We start from the raw sequence: 22059 nt of genomic DNA, 5'->3' as shown, positions 1-22059 counted from the left end.
CTGCCACAGGCTGGCAGTCTCTGGGAAGGTTGTTGGAGGTCTGTGGAAAAAAAACCAACAGGTAGCCCAAAAGTTAATTTATACAAATGCTGTTACAAATGCACTGAGAAAGGACAGAGATCGGGGAAAAAAACAATAAATACTTCAATAAATGAAATAGGATGAAATAAACAACTGGAAGTGGCTGAGGCATCAAGCTCCTGTTTAAGTCTGTTCAGCAAGGGAAATAAAGAGAAGTTTATACAAGAAGGCCCAGATTTCAAAGTGCTCAGAACCCATAATCCAGGCCAGATTTTGAAATGGTCTTGGCTTCCTTTTAGACATCTAAATAAATGCCTGTTTGTCAGAAGTGCCTACAATCCCCATTGTGATGGTTATGTTTAGCTTTTCAGAAGAGTTGTCCCCACCTACCCATACCAAGCCTCTCATTTTGTATTCCTCAATATATAAAAGCACTCCTGGGCAGTATCAGTGCTAGTTAGAGCCTCGGATGACAGGGGATGTTAGAGGTAGGGCTTTTTATTCAGTGCTTCCCAAGATTTTATTCTTATTTAATTCGGATTAACTGGGCTGTGAGTGGCATGGGCTTGAAACTGATTGATGGACCATAACATTTTTCTCTAAGCAAAACTTATGGAAGGAGACTAAGCACTGGGCTGTTGGGATGTCTCTAGGGAGAAACCACAGGGAAATGTATAAGGTACAGGCTTATTTAAAGATGTCATAAATGGTCTGGAGGAAGATGAATGAAATTCATGGATGAAACCTACTGGAAGGATTTGCCAACTCCAGTGAGAGAGATTGGAAACCCCAGCAGGGCAAAAAGATAAGATTCAACTTAAAAAATGCACATCAGCATATTCAAGGGAAGGAAAATAAGCAAGAACACCTGTTCCAAGGGGGGGTGGGGGGGTGGCATGGAGATTCCTGAGAAACAACAAGGAGATTCAGAAGCAGGAGAGTTTGCAGTGAGACCTGATAACAAAAAGGCCAAGTGTACTTCTGGGTGGGACATAGAATAAATGAGCCTTCTGTCTATGGCTTTGGAATGACCACATCTAGAACATCTAAACAGCTTGTCTTGGATCCACATTGCCCAAAATATACTGATAAATTAGAGGGAGTTCAGAGAGGAGCAGTAAAAATACTTAGGGTGTGGAGGGGCTGGCTGATGTGGGGAGCTCAGAAGAGCTGCAGTTTGCCAAGAGATGAATGAGGGGGTACTAATGTTGGTCTACAAATATTTCAAGGGTATAAACAGGAAGAGTTACTCTAAAAAGGGCTCGCATAGATCAAAGCAATTTAGGCTTAATGGCAGGGACAACACCCTCCCAGGGAACTCTATGGCTAGGGATAGACATTCAAAAAACCTGAGCCTGAATTGATTCAATTTTTGCAGGTTAGTCTAACCTCCAAAGCTAGAACTTATTTGGAGGTGGATAGACATTCCCTTTTCATTCCAGAAATGCAGGCATATGCCTGCAATAGCTCAGGCTAGAAGCTGGGGGGCACTAGAGCAGCCCTCCCTTCCCTTTCACAGTGCTGAGTTGAGGTGGGGGGCATGGTCAGGCCTGGGCAAGATGGTCTGATTAGGGAGGGGTCCCCCCCAGTAGCCCAGCTGGGAGTTGATAACACAGTGTTTATCACCCCTAACTCAGTGTTTATCAGCCCATTAAGAAAACAAGAGCTTCTCTCATTAGTTTAAGCTCTTCTTAAACAACTTTTTTCCAAGGAAGGAATGGAGTGAAAGAGAAACGTTACTAACTACCTGTTGATTAGCTCCAAAAAGCCCTAAGCTAATACTGTCCTGCCTGCTTTTTTTCTGTCTCCCACAACACAGACCATAACCAGCATGCGGTATGCTAGCTAATGCTAAGAGGTGTCTATGTAAGGCAGAGGGGAGGGGAGAATCCCTGTTTCAGCAGGGAGTGGTGAAGGGAAGGGGGGGAGCAGGAGGAGACCAGGCAGATGCGCTGTACATGCAGTCTCTGCTGCAGCTGCAGCCAGGGAGCAGAGGGGAGGGGCCAGCACAGCTGTCTGGAGCAGAGAATGCTGCCAAGTACAGAGAGCATGCCAGGATGCTGAGGGACTCTGATTTAATTTAAAATAGGAAGGGGTCTGGGACAGACATTGTATAAACTGGTTTGAGCCAAATCAGTTAAGTCTGATACCACATTCAACCAGATTTATCTCAAACCGGTTTTCAGCCATTTTCAAACTGGTTTATGTGCACTGAACATCTGCTATGTTACAGGTTGAAACCAGTTTTTGATCACTTAAACCGGTCTATGTGTAATGTCTATCCCTAGCCTACGGAATATTCTCCCAAGGGCAGGGGCAAAACCCCATCACTGAGAGATGTGGAAAGCTAGATGAATTTACAGCTGGTTTAGAGAGAACCCTATTAAATGCACAATAAAGGATGGTCCTGCTAGCCAGGGAGCTGGGCTAAGTGACATCTAAGAAACTCTCTGTCTCTAGATGCTTTGATTTGGGTACTTCATAGGGACCATATTGTGAACACCTTACTCCCGTTGGTGAGTTGTGCTTTACCTGGGTGACCTTGTGCATCTCAGTGGAATGACTTGGGTGAGGAACTGCTCACAAATGGGAAAAAGAGCCCCGGAAGACAAAATGCATGATTTTTGGCCCAGAACTTGTGGCCTCATTGGCTTGTGATGGCTTTCAAATATTGCTAGGCTACCTTTTTATTTCAGATTATGATGAAGTAGCAGAAACATAGAAATTGCTACACTAGGTCATACCAGTAGCCTCTCCATGGGATCATAGCAATGGCCCATCCATTAGATCACAGCAGTGGCCTTTGCGTAAGATGACACCAATGCCCTTACCACTTAATGTCTTGGGTGGCCTTTCTACTAGATCCTGTCATTATCTTCTCCCCTCAAGCATTCTCCTCCTGTGAGGCATCCTATCCTCACAATGCCAAAACATGTTGTTGGGGGGAAGTTTCACCTGACATCATACCTTTGCTTATCCTGGAACACACCAGTAGTCTATCTATAGAAAAAAACCCAATGAATGCAAAAGAAACTCTGGGCCAGTTCAGTCCTCAGGTGAGGTTGTGCTGGAACTGGATAGCCAGGGCCTGCTGCTCCCAAATGCATTTAGAAGGAAAATCAAACACAGAGTTTTAGCAGTGAGGATAATTAGCCCCTGGAATTAACTCCTTAGGGAAGCAGCAAATTCTCCATGTCTTGATGTCTTCAAATAATGAGCAGCTGCTTTTCTCACAGATGAACTGTAGCCAAGCACAAGTCACTAGGTTCTGTGCAGACATTTGAGGGTTTTACAGAAGTCCAGGCTAGATGATCTAATTGTCTCATCTGATCTTGAACACCAAGAGTGACTCAACCAACCTGAACTGTCTGGAACAAGACTCAGCTGGCTTGGAGGTCACACTGTCTTCCAGGAGTATAAATACAGTGTATATGTAATGAAGTGTGCTAAATAACCCATTAAACTTGGCTGTGGGAGCCCAAAACATCCCCTGGGAAAGTCCCTGGCACTGGGGGCTTTGCCTTTGCAGAGGACTGCACTGCTGTCATGCCAGAAGGGGAAAAATCTCCTGAGCCTTTCATGTGTGTCCCTGTGTTTACCACTGCAGCAAGTTGCCCATGGAGATGACTTTTGGGAGTGCCAGCCTGCTCCTGAGGGAGGAATGTGTCTGGATGCCATTACTCCTACCTTCCTCTTGGCCCAGCTAGGCCAGGCTGAGCTGGGAGTTCCCTCTGCCTGGCTGTAGGGCAGGTGTTGAGCTGGGCTGCTTTGGAAGCATCTCCATGCCAAGTTCACTGGCAATCTTCAGCTGGCCAGAAAGAAACTCAAACTCTGACCTGCTCTCCAAGCACAGCCTGGCTCTGTAAGTGCTCCTTCAGTTCCCGCTGGAACTCACTTCCCTTCCTTCATGTCAGAATCAGGCAGGTTTTCACCCACAGAACTGAGACTAGATTCCCCTCTTACAGAATGATACCAACAGACTTTCATTTGCTGGGAAAGGAGAGACAATGAGGATTAGAGACAATGGAGATAATGAGGGGAAGCCCTGCCCTGCTGTGGTAGATGAACAGTAGCTATGGGAGAAGCTGCAACACATGCTCATTGTGCATGTCAGTATCATCATGGGGTTCAGGGACATGGGGCTGGCAGGGATTCCTGGGTGGCTGCCTTTCCTTATCACATGGGATCCTGGTCTCTCATACCCTCAGAAAGGGGCAGTGTCTGTGGCATGGGCCATCTCTCTAAGCCCTTTAGTAATGTAACAAGGGTAGGGGAGAGACCTTCACCCAGCCCTGGGTGCCAACTTAAATGGGTACTCCCCAGGAGTCTTTGCCATGGCAGGTGCAGCTCAGAAGGCAGGGTAGATATGCACCTTTAGAGACTAACTAAGAGAGAAACAGAGAGCACTCGATGAAGTGAACTTGGGTTCAGGAAAATGTGTGCTCTCTCTGTGTCTCTCATTTAGTTAGTCTATAAAGTTGCAGCCCTGCCATAGGAACTGAGCAGGTGCAGCTAGGCAGGTGGAGCCCCATGTCCAGCAATGTATCGGGGGAGTGGAATGACACCATGGGAGGCACAGGCCTGCCCCAGGAGTGGGGGTGCAAATGGGGCACCAAGAGGAGCTCCCTGGCTAGCCTGCATCACTGCTTGGCCCACAGTAGCGCCAGCCCAAGCTTGTGCTGCTACAGCAGCAGCAGTAGAAACTGCCACACAAGCGAGGACAGCCTCAGCAGGACTCTCTCCCTTCCCTCTCACCCAGTGGTCAGATTAATTCCGCTGCTCCCCCCTACCCCATGCACTGAAAGAACTGGCTATGCCTCTGTGTCTCACCCTATCCAACATGGACACCCTGCTAAAGCTGTGGCAAGACCCACTTAAACTTGAGGTTACATATAATATTAGAAAAGACTGCATTTGCTAGTTCAGGTGTTGGTGAAAATGCCTGCAGGCAGGTTTCTTACTGGGCAGCTCTCATGGTGGGGAGGGAACAGCAGGAGTCACTTTCAGTGGGAATGGCATTTTGGTCCCCAGGAGATGCTGTGCAGGGTTCTCAGTGTGTTTTGGGGGGTCCTTGCCAGCCACTGGCATTTTAATTCACAAAACACAAAGCAGGTCAGCCAAGGGTTAGCTATCTATGCAGTTATGTTTCACAAAGCAGGTCAGCCAAGGGTTAGCTATCTTTTCAGTTATGTTCCCCAGCCACAAAGTTCCTCTTCACTGTGTTGGAACACCAAAGATTCCCGCACCACTGTAGCTGGTGCCCTCTAAATCACTCCAACATTCTAGGCAGACAGGAAGTCCCAAACCTACTTTACACAGCAGTGGCACAAAGGAGTGACTGCCCATGCCCTGGAATTAACACCTGCAGACGGGCTTTGGTATCCTTAACCACCACAGAGTCAGGACCAGCATCCCAGCAATCCTTGGAGGGGCTTCAGTGCAGACTCTGAAAGATCTGGGGCACTTTGAACATTCCTGGCATGTCCCAGGTGTTGATCAAGCATGAAACTGTTTAGCTGCACTCCTGTAATGAAGTCTAATGGAAGGGTAGGTTTGTCAAGAGACTGGAATCAGCCAAACTCCTCTTCACCATGTTCCTCTTCCATGCTCGCACATGCTATTCATTTAAAAACCCATGTCAGGTCTGAGTTAAAAGGCACCTAGAGAGCATGGATGGGAAATAAGGGAGCATCTGCTACTTGTGGGCATTCACCAAAGGGCTTCTGGGAGATTGCGACCCTCTTAAGCCAGGCTGGGGGATCCTAGCACACCAAAGCAGAGAGATTGTTAGAGGGGGTTTCCAGCTGTGCCATTCCCTGCCCAGGGTTATTGGAGAAAACATTCTGCCTTCATGTCAATGCCAGAGGCTCTGGAAAAGAGCACAGGATGAGAGGCCTTCAGCCAGAGTGTTTTTGCCAACCGTGCTCAGGGCACTGGACACTATGTCTATTCAACAGGAAATAACCGCTGCATTCACGTGGGATGTTCAGCCTGTCCTTGCATGTCAGCTCCCTAGAGCTGCCTGCAGTATAAGCAAGAGAAGGACGCCCTCTGCAGACAGTACAGCAGTTAATACATATTGGACTTACACAAATGCTGCTTTCAGGTTTCTGTTCACAGGATTTGGTTTCTACTGCTTAACCCTCCTAGCAATGATCAAGGCTCCCGTGCTCAGTGCAGTGGGCCTGACCTCAGATGCACTGCAGCCCTCTGCTGTGCTGCAGAGTTCAAGAGCTCATGCAGCAGCTTCAAAAATATGAAGAAAGAGAGAATTTGTCTGAGTTGAGTTTGCAAATGAAGGCCCCTCAACCACTTCACCTGCTAGTGGAGTCAGCTGATTACATAGTGTACCATAGGTGTCACAATCTGCACCATAGATGGATAGAGAGGGGGTGTTTGAGGTATCATAGAAGTAGGGTCGGAAGGGACCTTGTAGATCTTCAAGTCTGACCCCCTGACTGGGCAGGAGGAAAACTGGGCTCAAATGCCCCCAGCCAGGTAGGCATCAAGTCTCTTCTTAAAGCCCCCCAGGGTAGGAGCCAGCACCACTTCCCTTGGAAGTTGGTTCCAGATCCTAGCCGCCCTAACTGTGAAGTAGTTCTTATGGATGTCTAATCTAAACCTACTCTCCAACAACCTGTGGCTGTTATTTCTTGTTATCCGGGGGGCGCTAGGGGAAACAAGGTCTCCCCCAAACCCTTCTGGTCCCCCCTAGTGAGTTTATAGATCGTCACCAGGTCCCCCCTCAGCCTTCTCTTGTGAAGGCTGAACAGGTTCAGGTCCCGTAGCCTCTCGTTGTAGGGTCTGCCCTGCAGTCCCCGGATCATGTGGGTGGCCCTCCTCTGGACCCTCTCGATGTTGTCCACATCCCTCTTGAAGTGGGGTGCCCAGAACTGGACACAGTACTCCAGCTGTGGCCTGACCAGTGTTGCGTAGAGGGGGAGGATCACCTCCTTGGCCCTACTTGAGATGCACCTGTGGATGCACGATAAGGTCCGGTTAGCCCTGCCGACCGTGACCTCGCATTGTCGGCCCATGTTCATCTTGGAGTCAGTGATGACTCCAAGATCCCTTTCTGCCTCCGTGCTCTCAAGTAGGGAGTTTCCCATCTCATGTGTGTGCTGCTGGTTACTATTGACCAAGTGCAGCTCCCTGCACTTGTCAGTATGGAAACGCATCCTGTTTTTGTTAGCCCACTCCTGCAACCTATCCAGGTCTTGCCGCAGTCCTTCCCTCCCTACTAGCGTGCCCACCTCACTCCAAATTTTGGTGTCATCAGCAAATTTAAACAGGTTGCTTTTTACCCCGCTGTCCAAATCGCTGATAAAGAAATTGAGCAGTGTGGGCCCAAGGACCAAGCCCTGGGGGACTCCACTGCCCACTTCCCCCCAGGTCGAAAATGACCTGTCCACCACCACCCTCTGAGTACGACCCTTCAGCCAATTTGCAATCCATCTGACTGTGTAGGCATCAATGGTAGAGCTGTTAAGAGTTTCTGCATTTCAACTACTGTCCTTAGACTCCTCTCATGCTGCCTCAGGAGTGAGGCACCAAACACATCACTAGGTCATTTTCAAAAGAACGTCTTTCTAACCTTGAAAGCTAGAAACATAGAACCATGTCCTCAGCAGGTATAAATCAACCTAGCTTTGACTTCAATGGGGTTGTGCCAGTTTTCACTGGCTGAGGAGCTGCCCTATAGCTTCTTTTAAATGAGCCTTCAGATTCTGGAACATAATTCTGTGAGTTGTGCATTCCTTGCCAAGCCCTGGGACTATGGTGGGTGGAGCCCTGTGTAAGCCATGGGACATATAGCAGGACTGAGCCCCAGGGAGAGCCGTCACATCCTCTGGTGGCTTCATGACTCCTGCCCTGCTCCAGCTCTCTAGGCACCCTCCATTTTGCCCTCTTGTCTACCATGCCTTGCTGGCTTATCCTACTGCAGTATCCCCGTAAAGTAACAGGAGCCTCTGGCTCCTTGCTACAGGGCACAAAAGTAAAATGTGTCTGGTCTCTGTAGGGGTTTATGGTCCCTGTAGGCATTCTCTTTACCCATGTCTGCTGCTTGGAGCTGCAGCATAGCAAAGGAAAGGAGCTGCTACTAAAAGCAGCAAGAAGGGTGTGTAAAAAGGTTGTGTTTTCTCTTGGGTTTGAGAACCCAGGGCTAGGCCTCAGGATGCCTGTGTTCAATTCCTGGCTGTGGTATGGGCTGGACTGGACTGCAGGGCCTCTGAAAATTCACTGTTTTCTCTGTGCCTGAGTTTCTCCATCTGAAAAAATGGGGAGATATGTTTTGTACTCATCGTCTGAAAGGTTCTGCAATTCTGTGGGTGCAGGGTACCAGGCAACGCTACTATGAATCTATGAATCCTTCCCTTCCACTCCAGTCCAGCCCTGGTGGAGTTCAGACCCTTAGTTTTGCCTGGATTAACCAGTCTGCAGATGATCCCAGTGTGGCCTGCACCTCAGAGAAGTGTGCTATTGTCCCTCCTGGTATGGGCAGGGCTGGGCTATATAGAATACTAAGGGGTTTGGTTTTGAGACTACTAGACACAAAAAGACCCTGTGATATTCTCTGGCCAGCAAAACACAGCTTGTGATTCCTACTCACCCCACAGAGCCTCCCTAACTTCTGGATCAAACAGTGGAGGAGGGACTGCTCAGCACATTAGAAGTTGGCCAAGGATGAAAACTGCATTTCTGGCCTCTCCTTCTATGGAATTTGGGAGCAGACATGAGTCCAGGATAGAGCCCAAAGTCACAGACAACTCAGAACCTTGTATATTGAATAATATACTGTAACTTTAGCCCTGTGGAGCAGCCAGGGTGTGAATCCTGGTCTTCTAATTATAATGATTAGACAGCATGCCTTGGGCAATGTAGCCTTCTGGCAATGGGATCAGGTGAACCTAATGCTGGAGTATTTAATGGGTTAAAAATGGGCTGAGGGAGCAGCTGGGTCTGAGGGTGCTGTTATGCCTATCCTACAACTGCAAGCATGGCATGGAATTCCCCATTTTGCAGTGCTGTGGGGCCTTTCTGCTTCTCCCAGGATCTGGCTCAGTTGATACAATTGATACTTGGTTGACACTGATTCCCTCAAGCCATAGTTGCATCAGCCTTGCACTGTCGGGTTGTGCAGGGGAAAGTTTTCTCCACTGTAGCTAGTGCTGTGTTTCTCAGCCTTGGAGCTGCTATTTTGCTGCTCCTCCCTACTGTCCTGGAGGCAGGAAAACTTCTACAACGATTGTGCTATTGTTTAATCCTTGCCTCCCCCTCCCCCCCACCATGGAGTTGATTAATTTCAAGTAGCCGATGCCTGTCATCAGCTTGGAATCCTCCAGCTCCCTCGCCTGCCCTGCCTGCGCCAGACCAAGTGACCTTCCAGATGGGTGACTCATCCCTTGGGATGCAGCATTTACAGCCCTGTTCTCGCCACCATCCCTCCCTCACTGCTGCACGTCTTCCTCAGGTAGCTACATCTCTGTGCTCTGTTAAGAGTCTCAGCCTACCTTGCTGGGGTCTATTTGCTTTCCCAGCTCCTTCCTTTCACCCCCCGCCACATTCACTGGAGGGACCCTCAAGACATTTCTGCTTCCCTCCTTTCCTGTGTCAGTCCCCAGCCCAACTGCAGCCTCTATGCAGTACTATCCTATATTGTCCACTTCTCCTCCAGCTTGTCTCTCCACAGACCTGTCCAGCTCAAAGAGGCAGTGGGGATGGAGAAAAGTACTGGGAGCCTTCAGCTAATTAGTCAAGGTCAGGTTCAATACCTGAGATGCTCCCCAGTGCTGGGTCACTTATGGCCCAGTGTCCTGCTGGCAGCAGGTGAGTACCAGGGGGTCCAGCACTTTTCACAGGCCACCCTTTTTAGTAAGGGCAAAGCAGGCCCTATTCGATTCAGATTCGGATTCAGCCCTAATCAGGGACAGTGATCCCATTCGTTGACTTGGATCACTGTCCCTGGTTTGATTCGCCCAGATCTGAATCTGCAGATTCAATGCTGATTTGGAGAATCAGTGATTCAGACATAGACACAGCTTTAAAATTTTTTTCTACATACTTTGAGGTAGCAGGCGCGGCTCATGATCACTGTGATGCTGGGGCACATGAAGCGTCTCACAGGAGTGTGGGGGTGGGGAGGGGGGCCCTCCATGTGCTCAGTGGTGAACCTGGAAGTGGACTAGAAGTATTTCTGGTCCACTTCTGGGTCTGCTGGAGAATGCACTGCCCTCCCCTCCCCCCCTCCCCCGCTCGAGGATTGGCTGCAGGGGGACCCCGGGTGTCCCCAGCAGACCCAGGAGGCACCAGTCACCAAGCTGGGGGGGTGCGGAGGGGCCCCCCAGCACACTCCCCAGCGGACCCGGAAGTAGACCAGAAGTGCTTGTGGTCCACTTCCAGGTCTGCTGCCGAGCACTCTGGGGAGCCCCCCGCGCTTCTGTGGGACGCTCCATGCGCCCCAGCATCGCAGCACTCACGAGCCCTTGTTACATAGAGGTGTGCAGAGAAAACATATAGAGTTGTCTCTTACGTCTGAATCTCTGAATCTTTCTGAATCTCTCTGAATTGATCTGGAGGGTTCTGATTCGATTCAGAGAGATTAAAGGGTCCTCTGATTTGATTCAGGTTCGGAGATTTGGCCACTGAATCGGGCTGAATCTCTGTCAAATTGAATCAGGGACTGAAGCTTCGCACAGCTCTACTTTTTAGCCGTGGTACCTAAGGACAGCCTCCTGTCATGAAGGCACAGCAGTGGGGGTTGAGAGCCCCTGTTTTTGTTCCCATCTCTGCCAGGGCTTCATATATGATGGGGGCAGATCATTTGCTTTTGGGTTCTCTAGTTTTTAGGGCCTAATTGGGGGCTAGCTGGATGCAACCGGGGACCCACAACTCCAGCAGAAACCAAAGTAAGTTTCTGGTGCTAAGCCTCTCTTGAAAACCAGGGCGCAAACTCCTTTAGTTTTGCACCCAGGATCAGAGGCTGCTTTTGAAAATGGGCCTGATCCTGCGTTTCTATTGGGGTGAATAAGAAGTAATTAAGGAAGCTTATGGGAAGGCTGTACCAGACCTGGGGTCAGGGTCTGACCCATTATCTTCCTGTCTTGGTTTCCACATCAGGTTGACCCCTCCTGTGGTGGCTGTGAGACTATGTTCATTAACTCTTGGGAGATCAGCTGAGCCTGCTAGTGACAAAGAAACAATTACTTCTCATTTTGAGAGCACCGGTGTTGAGGTGTTGTGTGTGGGGTACTGGGCAAAGCAGTGGGAGGTCTGTGTTCTAGTCCTGCCTCTGCCTGGGGTGGGCAAGTCATCTCCCACTCTGGGGCTTTGTTCTTCTGGCCCCTCCGCCCCACCCCAGCAGTCTTTGCGGTATATGTTTAGATCAGTGGGGTCCAAACTTTTTGTCAGAGGTGCCACAAATTAGCTCTGCGCCCCCAAGCACCACTCTACAAAAACAACACTGCCCTATCTGTCACTGTGCTGCCTCTCCCCTCCCTAGTTGGCAACATGCCATGTAAAGGCTGTCTGGGCCACTTGTGACACATGTGCTACAGGTTGGCCACCCCTAGTTTAGATGGGCAGGGTTTCTCTCCTACTGGGTCCATGTGCAGCGCCCGGCACTGTGAAGCCCTGGTCTTGACTGCTGTGGTTGGCAGAGGCCCAGACTCTAAGATAACAAAAGTCCACCCTGGTCTGTTGCATAAAAATGTTTATAAAAGTCAGCAAAAGTTAAAGATAGGCACCGGAATGAGTCCAAAGAAACACTGATATAAAGGACTGGGCTGAGATTTTGTGTGATAAACAAAAGAAGCATGGGACCAGAAAGCAATGGACTAAAACTGTTGTGTTGGAAATAAGTCCTAATTGGTGGAGAAAATAATGAAACAATGGGCAACTCATCCCATTTACCCTTTCCTGGGTTCCTAATTTGACACTTTTGTCTGGGGCAGCCAGACTGGGAGGAATGAACTTTTACCGCAGAAGCTGCCACTATATCAGTTCCTCAGACCATGGGGTTTCCATGGTGCCACTGAGTATTTCCTGGGGTGCTACCCATCACTCTGATCCTGAAGGATCTCCTGAGCAGACTGAACCAGAAAAAGAAGAACAATGATATCCATCCCCCTCTCCCCACCTTTAACTTTGGCTAAATCCTAAACCCATCTGGAACATGAGACTTGAGATCCTGCTGTCTCCCCTTCCCTCAGGAGTCACTTTTGCATCCCATCGTATTTCTTTATCTTTCTTTCTTTCTTTTTTTGCTGTGTTTTTAATGAGTCTGCCTTAACTGGCCAAGTTGATTTTTTTTCAAAACTGCTGTGAGAACCTGACCAAAATACAGCTAAAAACATTGATGTTAACAGCCCAAAGCTGGTTCAAGCTTGCCAGATTTCAAAGTGGCTGATCAGAGGAGACTCAGTACCAGAGGCAGATGATGTATTTGATGTGGTTTTATAGAATCATAGATAAAGGGGGCTGGAAGGGACCTCAGGAAGTTACCTAGTTAAAATCCCTACTGAGGGCAGGATCATCCCTGTCTAAACCATCCCAGATAAATGTTTGTTTGACTTACACTTAAAACATCCAGCGACAGAGATTCCACAGCCTCTCTAGGTAGTCTGTTCCAATGCTTAATCACCCACAAAGTTAAAGTTCTTCCTAATAGCTAACCTAAATCTTCCTTGTTGCAATTTCAGCCCATTACTTTTTGTCCCATCTCCTTTGCACACTCAAAACAGTGTGTCAACATCCTCTCTGAAATAGCCTCTTTTGTATTTGAAGACAGTAGTCCAACCCCACACACCCAGTCTTCTACAGATTAAATAATCCCAATTCTTTCAAATTTTTCTTGTGTCATTTTTTGCTCGGTCTCTCATCATTGTTGTTATTCTCCTTTTTTTTGCACTTCTCTTTCATAATTCATCTTGCAATTGCTATAACCCTTAAGTCCATTTCTGCAGTACTGCAGTACCCATCGTTCTGCTAAATCCAGGATTTTGCACTTGTCCAGACTGAATTTCATCTGATTTTTCCAATGTATCCAAGCTGTTTTGAATCCTAATCTTGTCTTCCACCCTACCTGATCTTCTTTTGTGGGCATTTTGTCTTCAAGGAAGTTGAATCAGAACCAAACTCCAGGGACAAGAACAGCTCCAGCCCATCTTGACTAACTGAATCTATTTTTCTCAAAAAGGAGAATTATTGCCTTGTTTAGCAGCAACCTAAGGACTGTCAAACAGGGAGGAGACAGCAGTTCTCCTTATAATGATACTTTACAGCTAAAGGGAAGGGAATGATGGCTATTATTACAATGAAAGCCTCATTTAATACCTTGCATGCCAAGCCTTTAGCCCTTTTCCCTTCTTTTCTTGCATCTTTAATAAGAGGTTGGAATTTTTTTATCATGGTGGCTGTTGCCATGACACTGAGCAGACTGCAGTCTCTGAACTCAAATCCTGAGCCTTGTTTAGCTGTTCAGTGTTTTGCAGGGACAGGGTCACTTTAATACCTTTGAATCTCTGGGCTCATTCATTCCATTGAAATTATCACAACAGCGTCTCTAAGCACTGCTGAAGTACAAAGGCTCATGATGTGCGGGGAATTCCTTCCCATGGCTGCTAGGCACAGTGCTCAGGACAGCCTGTGTATTAACATCACTGTGGGACTTGGGGTCCAGCAGAGTGGCAGAGGCAGCCTCCGTGGGAGCAGGCTGTGGTGGAGTGAGAGCTCTTGCTCCCAAGGACAGTGTTGAATCCCCCACTGTGGGTGGTGCACTTATAGATTGCAGGTCACTTGCTGTCCTGTGATACATCCCCAAGGAATCTGTACAATCACAGCATTATTTTAAGAGATTCCTCCCTCCCTACTTTTGGGTCTCATTTGCATGTAGACAACCTGCAAAGCCACTCCTTGCACCTAGCAGGCTTTCTTTCCCAGTTACCCTCCTGCCTCACTCCCCCATACAGCGACTTGGCTTCCTGCCATGTACCACTTTCATGATGGTATATGTTACATCACCAGCATGTTTAATTCATAGGGCAGAACAAGAGAAGTGGTGAGATTCCCTGCAAAGAAATAAACCCTTTATGTTTCTCATCTCCAGGATCCTTCCAGGTGCTAGGAGTCAGAGACCTTGGAGCCTTAGGCCCTCAGAGCATCTCTTTTACAATTAACCCCATTGCTTGTAGTTGCCTTGCTGCTAATCGTAACAGAGTAGGAGGGGAGCAAGTGTATGTGTGTGTATGTGTATGTGGGGGAGTGCATTTGGAGTAAGCGAAGTGTGTGTCTCAGTAGCTGAGAACTGCACAGTCTAAGGCCATCTGAGAGTCTCATTCATTAAGCCGCCCCTTTGGAATGTTTCACTGCCCAATCAGCATGGCCCCTTTACAGTTCCGTGTGAATAATAATAATCCTTCAATGATTAGCAGGGCTCATGTGGTGTTGAGCTCGGTCCCAGGGGGAGCAGGGGGCGGAGGATTGTAAGGATTCCACAGGAGCTGTCTCTTTTTTCATGCCAGCAAGCTGTTGGCAGAAGACTGTTTTGACAGAGCTATTACTCACCAGTCCCCCTTTTGTTAAGCTGCCCGGCAGTGCTTGTCTGAAGGTTTGAATAGGATCACAACTCGGAAACATCCAGCAAGAGAGACACGTACCTACACACAGACGTGCACACACATGTGTGCATCGCAGAGCCAGGGCTGTACGAGACAGGGATAGCTGCGTAGCTCAACACCTCTGATTCAGCTGGATTGGTCTTTTGCACAGAATTTAAGCTTAGAAGATTGAACACAGAACCACCTTCATGAAGGTTAAACAGATGCTGGCATGTCAGCTCCTGGCACTGGCTTTCAGCTGTCTTGGCTCAAGTTTGGGGGAGATCAGGATACACCAACAACATGAGAAGCTGTCCCCCATGGCTCCGTTGCACCGAGGTAATTGGCAAATTCCACAGGGGTAATCAATGGAAGTGTTGTGGAGATTATCCAGCACCAGCAAAGCTGGGTGCCAGGGGCGCTTGGCTCTGACTGTCTCTGACCTGGGAGGAGGGGAGCCCATGTTTACTAATCCTTGGAGCCAGTGCTGACCTCAGGAAACCCCAATAGTCTGCACTCACAGCCTCTGTGCAAGTCAATGGGAATATTCAGTATCTTGCAGGATCAGACCCTATTTATCCAGACCAAGGCTGGGTCAAATTGTCAGCAGGTGTAAATTGGTGCAGCTCCAGTGAGCTTAACTTGTGGAATGTGACAACAGTGGTGGGAGGAAAGGGCTGGGAGCTGCTGAACAAGGGAAGCAGACCACTGTAACATCTTTAACTAACAGTAATGCAAACCACAGGCAAACAGGCTATGGAGGAGGTCCATGCCCGCTCTGGAGGCATTACTGGCTACATGGCAGCAGACAGGGTTTATCTGGCATGGGGTGATTAGGGAGGACAGGGGGTTCCCTGCCTGTCTGTTCCCCAAGAGAGATTATAAAGTATCATTTACTCCAGGATTGTTTTTTGCAACTGTTTTGCTGCCTGTGTCCTAGCCAGCTGTCTTGGGGACTTGCTTTTTTTACCCATCATGTGCTAGGAGGAAGGCCATGCCAGGAACTTGCGGCAGCTACAAGCCAAGGATGAAGATGTTGTCCTACAAGGGCCCTGCAGTGTGCCTGAAACGGGGGTGGGAACTCAGGAACCTGCCTTTGCCATCATCATGCCCTCATGTACTTTGTGTGTGATCATCACAGTGGACAGCAAACACATGAGAAGGCAGAGGCATAAGAGCCAGGTTCTCTGCCCTACGTGGCAGTGGCAGCCTGGGTCATGGCAGGGGCTGTTCTTGCTTCTTGCTTCCTCTTTAAGTGGGTGCCCGGAGCTAGAGCCCCAATCCTGCCCCTCTTTAAGCTATTGCAAGAATGGACAGGGACTCTGAGATGGTTCACCTTGATTTTTTTACCATAGCTTGTTGCTCTCCTGAAAACCCCCATCACCTTGTCTGTCTGGCTGTGGGGCCTCAGTGTGTCACCATCAGTTTGCCACTGAGACCAGAGGGCTGTAGCCCAGTGGGGTCCCTGGGGTCTAATCTTGTTTGTGCCTGAGCCAGTGGCTCAGCCAGTGCGGAGCTGGTGTTTGCAGCCCCTGCCTCTTTGTATTCCACTTCCAAAGACAGGCTTTCTTTCCCTGCTGTCACCATGGTGACAGGTCTCCTTTCCCTGCTGGCCCAGTTCCTTACAGTGAGTGTCTGGTGTTGCTTGGCTTGAGATCTGTGACCTGCTAGCAGAGACGGGCTGGGCAGAAGCAATCCCACCCAGCCCTCAGCTCAGCCATGCGCTGTAGGGCTGGGAAGAGAGGGGGGACTTGGGGTATGGTCCAGCTCCTATTCCCTGACTTCCTGTTTTTATTCCCTCTCCCCAGCTCTAGGTCTGAAGGAAAGTTTCCTGTTGCTTTCCCTGCACAACAAACTGCGCAGTAGAGTCCACCCACCTGCGGCCAACATGCAGAGGATGGTGAGTGACCTGCTTTTTCCCCTGTCTCACCTCCAGGACCTGTTGCTGGGCCAGCTCAGAGGCTCTTAGCCATGGGGTGTGGAATGCATCAGGTCTTGGCCCAGCCACAGGCTGGAGATGCTCTCATGATAAAGGTGGCACTCCTGAACTGGGGGTGGGATGTGATGCCATTTCAGGGGATACTGCTGGAGAACAGAGCAGCTGCACAGTGGATCTAGGATACCAGGTGACAGCCCAGATCTGGTGTATCCTGGACCCAGAGTTTGTAGCTCCCAGACCAGTGACAGGGAGAGGAAGGTGGAGGGAAGGGAGATGGGTGCAGCCTGCCAGCTCCTCCATGTGTAATGCATGGGCACATGAAAACAGTCTTGTCAAAGTCAGCAAAGAGGAATCAGCCTCCAGGTTTCCCTAGGAGCATGATCAAGCCCACAGTTGCTGGGCAGGAGAAAAAAACAAGGACTATCAGGAAATGAGAGGGTGTTTGCACAGTACTATCTCCCTCTGTCGGCTCCTGCTGACTTCATTTAATACTCTTAGGCTGTGAACTGCCCCTTGGTGCCCTTGCTCAGTAGTACCCTCTGGAGTTCAGCCAGAGAACAACAACATAAATGGATCATTCCCATTCAGCTCTGTGGGGTTGTTTAGGAAATTAAATTAGCATATAACTACCAACAGTAATAATCATCCCAATGCAGGCTGTCACCTCAGTAACAGCCAACCAATGTTCTTGTCCTGGGCACCTTGAAGCAGTCCTGTTGACCTGTCGATCAGCCGCACACTGCAGGTGCTTTGCTGCTAACCATCGCAGCATAGCATACATCAAAGTGGCCCCTGGCAGCATGAGGCCCCATATTGTCATCAGCACAGTGACTCCAGAACAAACAGGCTCAGGGAGCAGTTCAGGTGGTTTTAATTTCCAGCTGGTGGCTCTGCAGCCACAGCCCAGGCCCCAGAGTTCACCTGGCTGCAGTCCTCTTCACCCATCAGCAACTATGAAGATTCAGCAAATATAAGTTAATTAACAATTCTGTAAACCAGAAACAGACTCTAGGTTCCTCCTCTTGGCTGGGCTGACTCCCCCAAGCTCACAGGAATTAGAAGCATCAAGCACATATGTTGGTCTTGCAAGCCAGCAACCACCAAGGGAACCTGACTAGATGAGTACAAAAGGAGCAGTTTCAGTCATTTCTCTGAGCAAAACCACTCTCATTTAACTAGGGGTTATCAGGTTGGTTTGAAGCTAAAGGCAGAATGTATCCCCTGCAGACAGTCTCTCTTCCTCAAAGACATGGGGCCTGGGAATCTCCAGGGCTCACTCCTCCCTCCCTGGCCCTTGTGGAGGGTTTGGTGTGTGCTGGGGTTCACGCAGGGGAAGGAAGGCACTGAGATTGCCTGGAGAGTGCACACTGTCCTTTGCATAGTGCCATAGCACTAACACGAAAAATGCAATACAACCTCAAACTATGCAATTCTGGTATCTTCCTTTGTGCTCCCAAACCTTGCCCCCCAAAATTCGTATAGCCAGAGACAGCCACTGTTAGAGGAGCCAGGATGCTGTGTGATAGCCTCATGTTTGCCATGAGTCCTGAGCAAAGCTATTGAGTTTGGGCTGACTTTTCCTCATGGGGCTGCCTTCCCCTCAGCCAACAGGATAATTTGGGTGAGTATCTGCTTTCAGAGCTCCACCTTGCAATGGCTTTTAATGGGGAGGGAGTGATTTAGCTAGGGTGGGCAGGACTCCTGCATTAATTCTAGGCACTGGAAACAGGGTAACTGTTGGTTTCTTGGAGGACTCAGTGCAGAGTTGGCTGCATCCCAGGGAAGGGTGACAGGCTTCCTGGATCTGGACTGATTACTTAGTCTGCCAAGTGCTTCAGGCTCTATGGAACGAAGATGCTCCACAAATGGCACTGCTAATTAGGAAATGTGTTGCTGTGGGCATGGGGCCGCTGGGGCATGGGACCATGATGACTGATCTAGACATGGATCCTATGTGCCATACCAAGCCCTCTTTGAAGATCCAGGTCCCAGGATTTCTCTTTTTCCAGCCAGACAACTTCCAATGGCCACATAGGTCTGTAAAGTTACTTGACTGTGCTTGGAGTAGAGGCATGCATGGGCCAGCTGTTGAGGGCAAATACTTCAGGTCAGCCACAGCACGTGGCTTTCTTTGGTGCCACGATTCAGATATATAGAAGAGCCAGATGTTAAGGCCATATTTTCACAAGGGCTCAGTTCCCATTTAAGTGCCTCAAAAGGGCTGGATTTTCAAGTGCTCTGTACCCAGCATGTTTCCCACTTGCCAAGCAGTTTTAAAAAGTTGGCCCCTATCTATGGTTGTAAGCGTTCTGACAAACCCTGCACAGCCCAGTGCATTTAACAGTCACCCAACAGAAAAACTTTAAGCTTAAACTAAAGCCAAGCCCATTTCCAAAGTTCAGGGACAATTTCACTTGAGCCCAGCTGTAATTTAAGGGCAGTTTGGTCCTGTTCACACAGCTGACTGAACCATCTCTGACCTGAACTCATTTAGGCTGGTTTTAAATAATATGACAAGCTGTTCTGCAAAGACATTGTGGAAACCAAGGCACAAGGGTACCTAAGGTTTCAGTACATTGCACCATGCTCCGCCTGGTCCCTTGGCTTTGCTGTGAGTTTCCACCCACCTCTGCCAGCTGGATGTAAATTGTGCTGTGACAGGTAGGCCCAGCTGCAAGCAACCAAAAGCTATGCTTTCAGAAGTTTGGGGGGTGGAGGAGGGATGACACCAGCCTAGGTTCCAATCGCAGTAGCTGCCCTTGGAGCTGAAAAGAAACATCCTACCAGCCTGGCAACCCCAGCTTCAGAATGTGATTGGCAAACTGCTGGACAAGGGCCTTGGCCCACTTCTTCTCAGTTCTGAGAAGGTGCAGACATCAGAAATAGGAGGCATTATCACTGTTATTGCTCACTTTTCAAGTGGTGTTTGGAAAGACGGGGCTAGGTTGAGCTGGAATCTGTGGGGAAGGGATTCCCAATAGGAAAGGATAAAATAGACAAACTTGGCTCTATGAACCTGGGAGTCTCCTTGCTGGGCAGGAGGAACTGATGGTGGGGACAGAGCCTGGCATATGGTGAACTGAGGCAGACTGTTTGGGACGGGTTCGACCTGAGGGATGGGTGTAGCCTGTTCTAGCAATATGGCCTGAACTGGCCCCTGGACATTGTGGGGATTGGCTCTGAGGTTTGACTGTGGCCTAGCTCTCTCTCTCTCAAGCCCCTCTGTAAAATGAGGCTTCTGGGCCCCTAACCAGAAAGGCCAAGCCCCTTCCCTCTTGCCTCCAGTGGGCATGACTTCATCCTCGGTGATGCTGTTGACCCCATGGCAGGTGAAGGGCAGTCCTGGGCCCTGAGCCTGCCAGGGCAAGAAAGGGAAGGGAAGGGAATCATGCAGTCTGGCAGGCACTGGTTCTTTGGCTGGGGGAGGCAGAGCAAAGTAGGGATTCCCATTCTTCCTGGTGTTATGTTGGGAGCCCCAAGAAACGTCTGCTGACCAAGGGAAAATAGCTTCCTTTTGCCTTCCTTCTCAGACTGGCTACAAGGGCTGTGCAAAATTTCATCGGGTGTTTAATTTTGAAGCTGTTTCAATGCGTTTTGAGCTCAAAACAGCAAAATTGAAATGAAACAAAAGCCTTCAAAACAGCTTTGAAATGAAACAAGGGCACTCAAAACGTTTCAAAAGTTTCGAAATGTTTCGAGTTTCGAAGCCAGGCTTACTTGGCTTCAGCGCCCGTTCCACCCAGCGGCAGCAGCCTCCTGTCATCCAGCGCAGCCGTTCTGGGACTGCAGGCCCCTGGATCTGCGCACTGGATGATATCATGCTATCACTGCTGGCTGAGGCCAGCAGCAGCACCAATTTTTCCGGCGCTTTGCATGGGCTGTGCCCAGTGCTGGTCCCAGCTGGCAGCAGCAGACCTTTGGTCATCCGGCAGGCAGATTGGGGGCCCTCCCGCACCCCTGGGAGGGCTGCGGGGCTGTGCCAGACTCCTCCTGGGGGTGGGGGCCCCTGATCTGCCTGCCAGATGATAGGAGGCTGCTGCTACTGGTGTTGGGTGCAGGCTGCGTCCAGCACTGGTCCCAGCCAGCAGCAGCAGCCTCATGTCATCCGGCAGGCAGATCGGGGGCCCGCCTGCACCCGCGGGAGGGCTGTGGGGGCTGTGCTGGACTCCTCCCGGGGGTGCAGGCCCCCGATCCAGTATGGCTCTGGGTCTTTATTTTGTCAGTGTCCAGTAGGACCCAATTTTTTGACCAGTGCAGCCCGTTGAGTGCTGAGCAATTGAGAACTGGACCCCTCAGTTTCTGATGGGGTTAAAATAACTCCCTGGCTGTGGGAAGCTAACCTCTGGGGCAGGGGGTTACAATATAGATGCATGCCCCTGTTTTGTGACTTGGGTACATCTTGCGTCCTTTATAACAGTGCTGAGTTGCACCCATGGGCTGTAGTGACCTCTAAAACAGCAGGCTCTCACAGGCCTCTTTTAGCCAGAGGAATCCATCCCCTGAGAGCACTTGGAGTAGTCCAGTGTTTCCCAACCAGTGTGCTGCGGCACAAAAGTGTGCCATCAGAAATGAACAGGTATGTAGCAGAATTTTGCCATGGCAATGAGCTATAATGAGCTACAGTAGGTATGAGGATGGGGAATGCCTTAACATGTGTGCCACGGAAAATTTTTATTAATGTAAGTGTGCCTTGGGCTGGAAAAGGTCGGGAAACACTGGAGTAGACGATGGTTTGTAAATGAAGCTAGGGAAGGCCTGGGGCAGCAGGGAGTGGGTGAGCTGTGGGCATAGAGCATGAGGTGTTTGGCACTGCTGGCAATGGGGCTGTGGGCAGTGGGAGTGACAGAGCTGGCAATGGTGGGGTGGTCTGGGACAGCATTCTGTATGAAAGGCCATTAATTTCCTTGTTCTGTCAGCCTGGCATGTTGCTAACAATAATTAATTGAGTGGATTTAACTTGGGCAGTGGGGAGGGCCTGTCGGTGTTTTATTGTGAAGGTACAAGAAGGCGGGGGACGTGCTTCTGGTTGTTTTCCTCAAGGATAAAGCACTCCTCCAAGCTCTGCAATGGCTGTGACCCCACAACAGCTCTGTGGAAGAAATGGCCCGTAAACTCCTTGGCTAGGGTTGCCAACCCTCCCCAATTGGCTGGGAGTCTACTGGAATCAGCACTGATTTCCCAGTGATTATTGACAGCAATCCAGGAGATTTTAATAGGATATTTTAAGAAAATGAAATGAATGACATGTCATGCTGGGAAAAAATAATCTCCCGGAACAGCTTCAGTCAGAGTTGGCAACCCTACCCTTGGCCCAGGCACTGACCTCCCGGCCTAGTGCTTGAAAGCATTTTCCCGCAGCTCAGACCTCCACAAAGCATCTGCTGCCACTCTGCAGTTTCTGAAACAGGCCAGTTCATCAGCTTTCTTATGAAAGACTCACCAAAAATGAACCATGTAGTTCCAGGCTAGCTTGGTACTAAACAAGCTGTTTAACTTGCAGCATGG

General features: G+C 49.4%; 1 protein-coding gene across 5 annotated transcripts in view; it reads left to right on the top strand.

Annotated features, from left to right (window-relative positions):
- The first annotated feature begins 9469 nt into the window (after positions 1-9469).
- Positions 9470-22059, top strand: part of CLEC18C (C-type lectin domain family 18 member C) — a 32454-nt gene continuing 19864 nt past the window's right edge. For 2 of the 5 annotated variants that reach the window (XR_003091937.1, XM_014526032.2), the window contains exons 1-2: positions 15696-15870; positions 16424-16515. Coding sequence is in view for 4 of the 5 variants with exons in the window: in XM_014526032.2 (XP_014381518.2) it covers positions 15723-15870; positions 16424-16515 (240 nt within the window). In the remaining variant the exon portion in view is untranslated. The other 3 variants (XM_014526033.2, XM_006036296.3, XM_006036297.3) reach the window with 3 other exon arrangements.

The sequence above is a fragment of the Alligator sinensis genome, unplaced genomic scaffold (genome assembly GCF_000455745.1).
Source record: "Alligator sinensis unplaced genomic scaffold, ASM45574v1 scaffold1181_1, whole genome shotgun sequence".
Classification (NCBI taxonomy): domain Eukaryota; kingdom Metazoa; phylum Chordata; order Crocodylia; family Alligatoridae; genus Alligator; species Alligator sinensis.
Note: the sequence above shows the minus strand (reverse complement) of the source record. Positions and strands in the feature narration are given on the sequence as shown.